Raw genomic sequence first — 13,563 nt, 5'->3', positions numbered from 1 at the left:
GAAAAACTGAGAAAAATAATTCGTCAGAAAAACAGAAAAAAATACTCAAAAAAACAAAGCCATCAAAAGAATTACTCAGAAAAACAGGATTTATTATTTTATTTTTTTTATCCAAGTGAATGCAATACGCTTCCATAAGTATCTACCTAGCAACTGATGAAACCGAATACAAAAAGCTATATGTCTAAACATTCTGCCTTTTGTACATTCAAGTGGATTACTATTTATTGTTATTGGTTTGATTTTTTTTTGTCCCCAATATTTTCCGTCAACTATCTCAATACGGAATCTAATAGAGTGGTGCCTTGAGATACGAGGGAGTTTTTCGAGATACAAGCCGTCGTTTGGCCGATTTGTTTGCCTTGACTTGAGAGCGTAAACTTGAGATGCAAGCGCCGAATGTTGGCAGGGAACGCAGATAATATTAGCAAATAATAGAGGGAAGGAAAGGCATCAAGGCAAAAAAACCTACACAAAAAAACAACAACCACATAGCGTAGCCTTTCGTCTGCTAGTTTACGGCTAATGCTAGCATACAATAGGAAGCACCATAGGCACGGGCTAAGGATTAGCATCCACGTGGCAGTGTTACAATCCTTTATGCAACAGATATTGGACAAACGATTTATGGCAAAACTCTGCCCCTAGTCTCCTCGATGATAAAACGAACGCAGCCCACATGCTCCTCCAATGCTGTTTGCTAATGACTGGTGTGTTCAATGCGGCATGGATTTAGCAGTTTCCCGCAATTACTAAGGCAGTGCTATTCAAACCAGGCTAGTAAAGCGGGGGCTTAGTTGACTACGGAGTTCCGTTACCACTGTGGCAACGTCACACAAATTTGTGAGTGAGAACGGAGGTATGAAAAGTCTTCACACCCCTGTTCAAATGACATTAAAAAAAAAGATAAATCGTTTCAAAAAAATTTTCTCCATTGTGACTGAGAACCAGTACAATGTAATTGAAAAAAATTATAATCTTTTCGACAGGGGGTGTACAAATAAACAACAGAGATAAATGTGTTTGCACAAGTGTACACACCCTCTTATAACTGCAGGTGTGGCTGTGTAATCAATCACATTCAAACTCACGTTAGTACAGGAGGTCTTTGCTTAACCAATAGAATTTTGTTCTGTTCCTGTTCGTAACCTCGAATCCCGTATGTTGGTACCATCAGAAACCGAGGACTTTTTATGTCTGGGTTGCATGCAAAATTCATTAACTACAAAACAAATGTTATTTTTGTCCGTGTAAAACTGCAAAATGTTAAAAAAAAAAGTTGACCACTTCTATTGCGACGATTGAAATTCTGTAGGTTTGTGCAACTATTGATGCGTCTTTTTATTACTGAGAAATTTGATGATATTGGTAATTGTATGACTTCAGTTGCTCTACATTATGGTACGTAATGTTTTGCTGTATAATGTAATAAGACTACGTGAGTAAATAACTGAGCGGTCCTTCTTGTGGAGCGTGAGCCGCGTGTAATTTTACGCACTTGTTCAAACTAGTTGAATGCACGGCGTTCGTAACCTTGAAACATCATATCCTCAGCCAAATTGCGTACATATATATGATATATGAACGATATGAACGATTATATATGAACGAAGTCATTTTTGAAAATTTTTTTTTGAACAAAAAGAAAAACAAACACAATTAACGTGTGCAGTTGCCTCGATTCAACTTTTGCAAATGACCTGGATGACTGACAATCTACACAGACATACATTTTCAGCACGCACATTGATAGTTTTTATTGATATTGTGAATGTAAGTGCAAAATGAGCAACTATGCTATTAGGCTAATGATATATTGGTACTGTTGTAAACTAAGGACCAATGCACTGGCAGTGATGTCATCCCAAACTGTTCACAGTCCCTATACATTGAGTCTCCGCATGTTTGTGCTTCGGTATTCATTTATTTTATTTTGCGCTCATGCCATAGCCTTGTCTAATAGGAAAAAAAGTGCTTCGCCGCCATCTTGTGGCATCAACAGGCAATTACAAACCGTTTTTGGGTGGGCGTCAATTGCTCGAGGAGTTTGCGTCAGGTCTTCGTTTCTATCTTCTCCGTTGGGGCCATATTTGCATTGTATGTCGGGATTGCTATGATATACTGTCAAGATTGAATCCGGATAATCAGCAAGGTGTCAAAATCGACCTCTCGCATCACCAGAATCCCCACTTTCCTCTCGCCCTCCAGCCCGTCCCGATACATTCATGCCGCGAGTGAAAGCCGCTGACACCATGATTAAAGGCCACCATTTGTAATGTGTCTGGGCCACCCTTACAAAGAAGTAAAACAGGCATCATGTGGCCACTCCAGCCCTGCAGCTGTCTCGCAAACGCCACTACGATGCCTAATGGGTGAGAGGAGGCAAAGGTGGTGGGATGGGTACCCACCTTCCAAATCGCTCCCCTCCACCCACATGCACAGTTCACCCCTCTTGCCATCACCGCCAATTAATCAATTAGCCGGCGTCCTGAACTCAAAGGCAGATTAGCTTGTTAATGATCAAATGAATTCTTAAATGCTGGTAATGAATCACGTGGCACAAACTAGCAAACGACGCACACATTTCGCATCAGATCAGGTGACTAGTAAAATACAATTATTGTATTAATAACTAAACCCCTAAATATTAACCACAAACTGGGATCCCCAAACACTTCAATAACATTTCAAACGTACAATATTACCCTTATACGGCGAGGATGCTAGCTTCCAGCTCATAGTTGGTATAATAATAGCAATAGTTGGGGTAGCAAAAGGTTCCTGTGGCCCATGTGCTGTGTGTTTCCATCGCACTCATTAGTTCAGGGTAGTTTAAGCAAATGAGGCGGGTGTTGCTCAATACTGACACCTACAGGATCTCCCCCAAAAGGCTGTTTTTTTTCAAGCTTTAAATGTCTTATTTTATATGTTAATCTAAATTTCATATATTTTTGATACCTTTAAAATCTAACCCTTTATCCAAGTGAGGCAATTGAGAGCTGATTCTCATTTGCTATGCCAACCTGGCTGCAGACACTCTTTGAGGTAGGGACATTATTATATTTATTATACATTTCAATAAATGTGAATATATTCTATTTTATTGAGAGAACATACGAACCTAAATATATTGTGCAAACAGAAGCTTGCAGACGACTATAGCTGTGATTTCTCAGCTGGAAAAAGCAACAGGGAGCCTGAAGCCTTCCACAGTTCCACGACAAACTTGAGAACAATAAATCACATCGATAGTCATCTGTAGACTTTGACATTTATTTACATTTTTATGTATTCATTCAAAAATAAGTTTTTCTAATGTCTCGGCATTCAGGCAATTACATTTTTCTTCTTGCAAGTTCTCCAGCTTTAGAGAACATCTGCTCACATGCCTTTTATGTATTATTTTAATTGAATTGATCACATTGTACAATTTGTATATGTGTTTGCTTCTATTTTGCTTTGTTTTATACTCTGCTGTCTTCAGCTAGGTCGGTGTTGCAAATGCCTGACCTGGATAAGGTTCAATGAATAAGTATTTCTAGCCTTGCGCAACGCCGCATTCAGTAATGGTTGCTCTGTGAATGAAAAGGTAAACGCCTACAGAGCTCTGTCGACCGATCAGCGTTCGTTAGCACAGCCCGCCCCCTCAAAGAGTTCCTGGTAGCTCTCTGAAGACCCTACCCGCCACGAGGAACGAAATAATCCAGGGGGAACCTTCTGTATCCTGGCAGTTTTTTTTCGTGGCGGCACGGGTGGGAACTCAAGCTACCAGGGTAGCGAGGGAAGTTCCTGCAAAGGATCGTGCAGTGGGAAAGCCCCTCCCGTTTGCCACGCCTGCTGTCTTTGATTGGTTGTTTTTCCACAGGTGAGGTGTTTTCCTAAAAATCTAATTAGAGGTAAAAGATTGGGCCAGAGAGGGCAATCCTTTTCCCAATGTCCCACTTATTCACGCTTTCAAGCGTCATTTGTTCACGGTTTTAGCCATTCGCAATCTGGTCCAGTCGCAAATAGCAGGGCTCTGCTGGAATTGCAGTTTTAACAACGAGGACAAAAAAGTGATTGCTGGGGGTGGAAAATTGCAAATTTCCCTTTAGAAGGGCAAGATCATAGATGGCCCGGTAAAGATCCGATGTTCGGTACCACTTTTTTTCAGACAGATACCGAAGCTGTTTTGATACATAACATTTCAATTTACAGAATGCAACATAATTGTGAACAAAGACCTTTCTTCCTTTCCGACACGCATGAGGATTTGCAAACGTGTCAAAGTAGCGCCAACTACTGGCGAGGAGAACTTACTGTCAAATTTTTGCCTTAAGTATCGGCGACTGGTATCGGCAGCCTTCGCGAGTACACGATACTTTGAAATAAAGCCAGTATCAGCCCGATACCGAGACCTTCGTATCGGTACTTGCCCACGGCGGAAATAAATAAATACATATATTAATAATATCTAAATACAACCAGTGAGATTAAATCAATGCAGCACAATGGAAACCCCATCACAGGATTTTTTTCCCCCTAAAAGTGCAGTCACCTTAAAAAGAGTGGTGTGATTTTTGTTAAGGCAAAAAAGTGGGAGCATTGTTTCCTTTCTTTCGCTCTCTCTCTCTCTCTCTCTCGCTCTCTCTCCCTCTCTTTGCTTCTGCAAGCGTTTTAAAATGTGCGGGCCAATAATGGATGCCGGGATTGGCCCAGGAGGAGTTTACCTTCATGCAAATGAGCTCCACGCCGGCATCGGCGCCTCCGAGGAGGAGGAGGACCCGCCAATGCACTCACGTTCCCCGACGCCGGACAAAAAACACCTCCGACTCCACTTCAATGTGAAAGCCCCCCGCGCGATTTAGCAGACGAAAAAAAAAAAAAAAAAAAAAAAAAAAAAAAAGACAGCGTGTGTGTTTTTTGTTTGATTCCTTTGTTGTTGTTGTTGTTGTCATTCTAACGGAATAACGCCACACAGGAGAAGCTCCCAGTCGGTAAGTGTTATGAGGCGACCATGAGCAGCGCAGAAGACAGCGGGAGCAAGGGCACGACGGGGCCCATTTGCAGCTTCACCATCCAGTCCATCCTGGGCACGCCGTCAGAGGCGCCCCCGACGCCCACCCCGCACCCGCCGCCGCCGCCGCCGATGCCGCGCTCCGGTGCCAAGGGACTAGTGCAGGCGGCGCGGAGGAGGACGCTGTCCGTGTCCTCCGAGGAGGAGTGCAGCGGCGGAGAGGACTCGGCGGACTGCTTCTGCTCCGAGCCGGTCCACGGACGAGCTTGCGGCCGGCACCGGCAACATCGCGCTTTCGCGTGCTTAGGTGACTATATGCTCTCATGATTATTGAAATGTTTCAATTCCCATAATCATTGAACATGATGCTTATTATTGCGGTCGCTGTGGTGCACAAAGTGTTTCTAATATTTCGATGACGCGACCGAGCAGCCACTTTATTAGGTACACCTGCACGAGCCAATGAGATCGACACAACAAATCTCCCAATTTGCATTTTCAAATAATTCTCGGTTTTCATGCTATCAATTCAGTAGTGTCGAATTCTTATTGTAGTATTTTTGGCCAGCATTTAGCTGCATGGCGACACTTGATTAGGTACACCGGCACAATCCAATGCAAGAGCTGCACCGGAAATGTGCATTTTCAAAGATGATCATGCTCACTTTTCAATGCTATCAATTCCCTAATGAATTATTACGGATAATTAATTCGAGTAAGTCGGTGACTTTATTTAGCTGCACGATGACACTTAACTCGGGACACCTGCGTGATCCAACAGCTCTGCATTTACAAAAATAATATTCAGTTTTAATGCTATTAATTCAGCGATACTTTTAATTACTGTGGATTATTAATTCTAGAATTCTTGTTCATTTATTTAGCTAGAGTAACTCTTTATTGGGGACCCTTGTAAAATCCATTGCTCGGTTTTAATTAATTAATTCCACGTTTTATTATGGATTTTTTTTTTTTGCTCACTTTTTTTTTTAGGTGCACGATGACACTATTAAGCACAGCAGCACAATCTAATGGCATGTAACACAGAATGCTGTTTTTACAAAGATAATGCTCAGTTTTGGTACTACTAATTCAATGATTTATATTTCTTTGTAAATGATGCAGTACACAAAGTTGCTTCTAATATTTTGGTCACCTTAGAAAGCTGCATTAGGGACACTAACTGCACAATCTAATAAAGAAGTACTGCCCTTGCAAAGACGACAATTAACTGTAACAATGTTGTTATAATTTGCAGTTGTAAATAATGACTTCAAATATACCCCCCCCCCCCCCCCCCCAATATGAAGCAACCAAAATACTCGCTATTAAACATAATTAATCATTCTCTTACATTGTTTTTTATTGGCCGGCATTGTAGTTATCATGACGAGGTCGATTTAATTTGCTTGTGCCGATTTAAAAATAAGCCGATTATTTGCCTTGCATATATAGAAGTAAAACATGTCAGCTTTTAATTGCATCGGGCTCTAATTGAATTTCATGGGTGACACTCGGTGCAGCCCTCGTTCCATCCTCCTCCTCGCCACAGTGGTGGTGAAAATAATGAGTTGCTCTCGCTCGCTCTTATTTCAAATGTAATTGAGGCGGTTAATTGATGGGACGTGTTTGCTGCCTGCGTCGTCAATTGGGCGTTAAATGGCGCGCAGAGCGTGTGTGTGCGTGTGCGCGCGCGTGTGTGTGTGTGTGTGTATGCGCGCGTGTGCAGGCTTGGATTAATACAGACAGGTTGAGAATTGTTGATTTAAAAAAAAAAAAAAAAAAAAAAGTCACATTCGATTTAGTGCAAGAGTGCACACTCCACTCACTCCCAGCAAGTTAAAGCAATTATGTGTTAAAACGCGTTAATGATCCTCGTGCGTAAAAAAACAACAACAACAAAACACTAATGCACTCTTGGAGGTCACGCAGGTCCCGTCAAGACAGCTTGAGAATTGTTGATTTAAACTGAAAAAATAAAATAAAGTCATTTGATTGAGTGCAAGAGTGCATACTTGCATTTGATTGTCCTGTTAAGTCACCGCGGTCTGCTTGAATGCTATTTACTTTTAATGTACGCCACACAAAATTAAAAACTAAAAGGTGGTAAGGCCTTGCCCCAAATTTGTGGCAAGCACTTCCTTTTAAGATAAGAGCTGTCTCTTGAGTGGGCATTTTTGAAAAGCGGGCAAGGAACACATTTGTTAAGGTATGAGGCATTCCAGAAAGATTAGATTGCTTTGATTTGTTTTGATTTCATTTTAAAGTTTAGGAATGTAGGGAATGGGAATAGTTCCCAAAGTCCCCTGAAAGAGCAGAACAGTTTTGCTTTGAATCAATTAAGAAATATGGAAGCAGGTGGTAAATATGTAAAATCTCTCTTAAATTTGATCATTTTACTGTCTGGAATTTGGGGAATTTTTGGAATGTGGATAATAGTTTCCACAATGTTCTGAATGAGCTGAACAGTTTGCATTTGGAATGGGAAAAAACCTTTTTGGTTGAAAGTCTCATTCACTCAAATGTTTTTTTTTTTTTGGGGGGGGGGGGGTTGGAAAATGTAGAATTCTGGGAAAAGTGGTGGGAATTTTTGGAAGGTGAAAAGTAATACCCCAGATGTCCTGAATTTTGTGTATCTTTTCAAGTGGGAATTGTTTGAATTGGTGGGGTCATGTGGAGAGAGTAGTTAGTTGTCAGTTGTCAGTTTTTTGTTAGCATAAGCTGATTATTTTTGCAGTGCTCTCTTCATTTTTCCCAAAGCCGCATGTTTGACTGCTTTCTACAACGAGGTGAACCACTTTGTGGGTCCTCTGTGAAAAGTGCTATATAAACTAGAGAATACAATTTCTGTCGAAAATGTGTAGGAATGCTGAAAAGCTGACCTGAAATGCGGTGGAATTAATTAAGTCGTTAACATGTAAATTGTGAGTATTGAAATGTTTTGAATAGGTCAAGAAATGTGGAAGGGCAGGGAAATATGTCAAAAGTATCTTCATTTGGGAATTCTATTTTTTTTTTTTTAAATTGAGAATATAGTGTAGTAGTAATACTAATTTTCAAATTCTTTTTTTTTTTGTCTCATTCCACAAGGCCACAGCATATGGAATGTAGAATTTTTGGAGTATTAAATACCCCATTGTCCTGATTTTTGTAAATCTTTGGAAGTTGGAATGATTTGATTCAGAGTAGTACGAATACTTACTACTTCTGCTCCTTCCACATCTGCTCCTATGCTTTTTGTGATGTAGAATAAATATATATATATATATTTAAACCAAGTTACAACGTGTGTCAGAAAAGTTGCAGGACTGGCGTCACAGCAGATAAGATTTCAAATCTGAACTCCAAACTCTAGTTTTTCTCCTTGCAAGTAATCTCCCTGGAGTCCAATGCACTTTCCCAACCTTCTCAGTGACGCCTTCACGCACTCCTGGAAGGATCCTCCGGATCTCCGTCATCACGGCCATCTTTTCGTCGTCCACGTCTTGAAAACAGGTCCCCGTTGATCACCCCCTGGAGCTTGGTAATGAGGAAATCACACGGACCGAGGTCAGGTGAAGGGGAGTTTGCGTCAGCGTGACGATGTTCTTCTCGGCCAGGAACTGTCAGATGCTCAGGGCATTGTGAGCAGATGCGTTGTCATGGTGAAGCAGCCAGTGGATGTCCTGCTGCAACTCTCAGGAAACGCCGCAGAATCTCGTAGTTTGTAATATATCTATTGTGACGCCAGTCCTGGAACTTTCCGGACACCGCGTAGTTACTTGAAACAATGTTAAACGGTGTTAATAACCGTAATGTACGCTTGGTGGTCCCGCAGGTTCCGCCAAGGGGCTCCTGTCTGCCAACGAGGGTCTGGCGAGGCGACCGCCCCTCCTGCACGACTACAACAAGGAGGACGAGCAGGAACGAGCCTTGCTGTCTCCCCTGTCCGAGGAGAGGCAGTCGGACGCGGCCGACAAGCACACGCAGGGCTCCTCGGCCAAGAAGAAGACGCGCACCGTGTTCTCCCGCAGCCAGGTGTACCAGCTGGAGTCCACGTTCGACATGAAGCGCTACCTGAGCAGCTCGGAGCGCGCCTGCCTGGCGTCCAGCCTGCAGCTGACCGAGACGCAGGTCAAGACGTGGTTTCAGAACCGCAGGAACAAATGGAAGCGGCAGCTCTCGGCCGAGCTGGAGGCGGCAAACATGGCGCACGCCTCGGCGCAGACTCTCGTGGGTATGCCGCTGGTTTTCCGGGAGAACTCCTTGCTGCGTGTCCCGGTGCCCCGCTCCATCGCCTTCCCCACGCCCCTGTACTACCCCGGGAGCAATCTGCCGGCTTTGCCTTTATACAACCTGTACAATAAGGTCGACTACTGATACGGACATACACATTCTTATTCCTATAGCCCTGCAGGGGTGTCCAAACCTTTTCGCCGAGGGCCACTTTAAAATTCATCCATCCATCCATCCATCCATTTTCTTTACTGCTTCTCCTCACGCGGGTCGCGGGCTGCTGGAGCCGAGCCCAGCTATCTTCAGGCGGGAGGCGGGGTACACCTACACACATAGAAACAAACAACCATTCGCACTCGCATTCACACCTACGGGCAATTTAGAGTCTTCAATCAACCTACCACGCATGGTTTTTGGGATGTGGGGGGAAACCGGAGTGCCCGGAGAAAACCCATGCAGGCAGAGGGAGAACATGCAAACTCAATTTGAACCCCGGTCCCCAGAACTGTGAGGCAGATATGCTAACCGGTCGCCCACCTTGCCCACTTTAACATTCTTTGACTTTATTTATTAAACGCTTTAAAACCAATGCTACAAGCGATTATATATTGTTTATATTTTATAGTAAGTTAAAAAAGCCAAAAACTACGTCAAAGCTGTCTGTTAAAGATGATAGTATACTTCCGCCTTTGCACTAAGCAGACCTTCTCAAACTAAATATAAAACAAAGAGAATTACACGTGTATTTCAAGCTACCACGCAACTTCGCCCACAACTAGCTTACTGCTACAACGCTGAACTCCACAGATGGGCTAACAATTAGCATCGGTAGCTGCGGTGTCATAACCCTTGAAGCAACAGTTATTTGAACGGTGAGGTAACAAGTAGGCAGACAATATAACAATACTCACGGGCATATTTTCTTTATCCTCTGAGAAAAATGAATATTACTGCAGTATACTATCATTTACAGTAGTTGTGTCTGTCTTCGTGACTGTATTACACTGCCCCCAAGTGTCCAATTCACATACACGACGCATAAACTTTTGAATTCTTTACAATATATAGATTTTTTTCTTCAATATGGTTTATTAAGTAAATATTATAGAGTACTTACTTCCTTATTGACAAACTACAAATTTGGGGTTTTTGAGCGGGCAAGGCTGGAACAGATTTCCATTCATTTTATTGGGGAAAGATGATTTGAGAAAAACGTATTGAGTCTTAAGACACCACTGTATTTTCATTCGGTTACACAGAGACATTGTTACTATTTTAGTTTGAAATTATTGAAATTTTTTTTTTGCATCTTTGCATATCTGGAAAAGCTCTGAACAAACCAATTTGTTAGTCGTAGTAGTTTGACGTGGGTGTGCCTCACTTTTGCGACACCCATACCTTTCCGACTTCCCCTCCCCACCTTTTGATTTTTTTAAGATTGCGTTGCAGGCCGTGTCAAATGGTATTTTTAGTATATGCTGCGGGCCGCTAGAAAATGGATGCAAATGTCCCCTGGGCCGTAGTTTGGACACCGTTGCCATTGCCTGTATATTGATTCTATGAGGAGGCATTCATATGCAGCAAGTCTCACGAGAAGGCAACGAAGCTTCCCTGTATGTATTTCAATACACCATGTGTATTCTTAATTCAAATCATTTTCTACCTTTTTTTTTGGGGGGGGGGGGGTGTTACCCCTACCCTCCAGTTCAGCCTTCATATCACATTCAAACAAAGTTTAGTTTATTCCTTCTCTCATTATATTATTGTTAATGAACACACAATTCTTCCATTTTAAGGAACACAAATGTCATTATTTTTATTGCCATTTAGCGCTCTGGGAATAACCTCATTCAATAAATTTTCTATTTCAGTCCAAATTGTGTGAGTTTGTTTTGTGTTTGTTGAATTTTTTTGACACATTTTCTTGACACATGCTTTTACGCTTTTAACATTGGCTCCCTCTTACATGTTCCAGTTTTAAGGCGAGCAGCAACATTTTGAGCCAATTGGAGAGGTTTGAGGTCGGACTGGCTGACTCCAAAGTAAAGTGCAGTACAGTAATCCAGCCAAGATGAAGATATGGATTAATGATGAAATATATTTGCTTAAACTAGGTGAGCTAGTCGTTAGCACATCCGCCTAACAATTCTAAATTTGAGGTTTGAATTTCGACCCTGGTTTCCTCCCACATTACAAAAACATGGTTAGATTAGCTTCATTGAAGACTAAGTTGCCCATAGGTGCGAATGTGATTGTGTGTGTAAACAAACAAATGTTTATTATTATGTTATATTATGAGGAGTTGTTAGAACAGACCCACTAAACGCCACACAGGAAGGCCGGAGTCGAGATTCGAACCCAAAACCTCTCGACTGGGAGGCAGATGTGCTTCTCACCAGAACACTGTGCTGACCATCTTTTCCCCATTTGTTCAAATGATGTCTACCAGCTATTATATATTAAATGTAATGTTTGATTTACACCATTTTTAAGGCTTTGCATCGTCTACCACCTTGAAGTGGGTTCACACAGATACACACGCGCGCACACACACACACACACACACACACACATCTCTATGTGCACAAACTAATGGCTAAATTACACATGTAGCACAATCAGCCAAGCCCCGGTCATCTCGCAGATTACACCTGACCCAATTGGGTACGCAGAGGACGCCTTGTGTTTCAGGTAAAATGGCGAGAGAGCGGAAGTGATTTACGGCCATCGGCTGAGAAGACGAGGAGAGATGAATTTGTGACAGATTGTAAGGAGGACGAGGAAGGGAGCTTATGAAAAGCAGCAGAGTAGGGTTTGCTTGAATGAAGCTGTTTACGAGCTTCCAAAGTGGTCGTTATGTCATCAACCGTGACGGGATGGATGTTCATGGGGAAATCTGCATGATCCGACATGACCGGTTTGATTTACAGCCACACACGCACCTGCACGCATGTTTGCAGACGCAATGACAGAATGCGAAGCCACCCCCCACCCCAAAAAAGATGAATAGGTGGAGGTGCCACATTTTAATAGCGGGGACCATGAAAATGATTTGAAGTGGTTTAAAGTGCAAAGAGACAGCCGGACGTGGCGTGCGGATGAAGATTTGTCGAGATGGTGCGTCGTGCCTTTTTACATTCAAGCGTAAGTCACGCGGGTTAGTAATTTATGATGGAAGTAATGGGAACTGTGGGAAGAAGACAGAGAACCCAGGTGGACACAACATTAGGTACACCTTAGCAATCTAATGGCATCCATTTTCTATCGCGTTCGTCCTCATTAGGGCTGGAGTCTAACCCGGCTGACTTTGGGCGAGAGGCGAGGTACATTCTGACATAAGAGTTCAATTTGTTCCGTGACTCGTACATCAGCAACAAATGTAGACAGGCAATATAACAGGTTTCACAGTCATAATCTTTATCCTCTGCGTAGGATGACTAACATTAGTGCCATACTAATGAGCTGAGACGTCTCAATGGACAGTATACAAGCCAGTCTTATACTGCCCCCAGGTGGGCTCGGCGGGCACACCAGAAGGAGCAGCACGAGAGCCATTCAATTGATGCAGTGTGACAAAAACTGTTTAATTATTTTAAATTCTATTTATTTACATCGTGACTATTTCTTTTTATAAAGTACAACATTATGGAGTGCTATTTGTCCTCATTAAAATACACATGATAACAATATTACAACATCTTTTGTTGTGCTTTGGGGAAAGCTAAATGGATTAAAGGCATTTCCACTCATTTCAATAAGAAAAGATGATTTGAGATATTGCACAAGTTGAGTTAATACGTGGTCACGGAACAAATTCAATCTCAAGGCACCACTTGTACTGTACTTATGACTTTACTACCGTGTTGGCGTAGGCTAGTGATGGACTACAGTACTTCACCACTGTAAGAAAAGAACTCGGTCATGAACCCATGACCCCCTGTTTTGAGTTATATATGCACAATGTAAACACCGTACACAAGTGTGCACTCTGCAAATAAACATGACCAGATGCTGAGCGAATCATTTGAAGGAGCCGAGAAAGCAAACTTAAGCGTTCTAAAGCTCCGGCCCCTGAAACTCAATTTAGCAATTTGCAGGAAGGCAAGATGGCAGGAAACAAGGCAATTTGCCACGTGTGCAGCGCGTGGCCGAGCCTCCTGAGAGGTCATTATCCCCACAAATAAAAAAGAAACAAAAAACAGAAGAATGCCATGCCGTATTAAGACGTGGCCGCATCAGAACTGAAGGAGACAGCCTCATTAGGAGTAATTAGAAAGATCATTTAACTAAACGAGCAAATAATGTCCAGGATATTGAAGAAGCCGCATGCACTTCTGCCGACCGCTGCGAGA

General features: G+C 42.5%; 1 protein-coding gene across 1 annotated transcript; it reads left to right on the top strand.

The window, feature by feature from the left end:
- The first annotated feature begins 4,743 nt into the window (after nucleotides 1-4,743).
- Nucleotides 4,744-9,541, top strand: hmx2 (H6 family homeobox 2). The gene is made up of 3 exons (XM_061690480.1): nucleotides 4,744-4,823; nucleotides 4,961-5,303; nucleotides 8,814-9,541. The coding sequence occupies exons 1-3, from the start codon at nucleotides 4,770-4,772 to the stop codon at nucleotides 9,353-9,355; spliced, it is 939 nt and encodes a 312-aa protein (XP_061546464.1). The 5' UTR covers nucleotides 4,744-4,769; the 3' UTR covers nucleotides 9,356-9,541.
- The last annotated feature ends 4,022 nt before the right edge of the window (nucleotides 9,542-13,563 follow it).

The sequence above is a fragment of the Phycodurus eques genome, chromosome 11 (genome assembly GCF_024500275.1).
Source record: "Phycodurus eques isolate BA_2022a chromosome 11, UOR_Pequ_1.1, whole genome shotgun sequence".
Lineage (NCBI taxonomy): Eukaryota > Metazoa > Chordata > Actinopteri > Syngnathiformes > Syngnathidae > Phycodurus > Phycodurus eques.
Note: the sequence above shows the minus strand (reverse complement) of the source record. Positions and strands in the feature narration are given on the sequence as shown.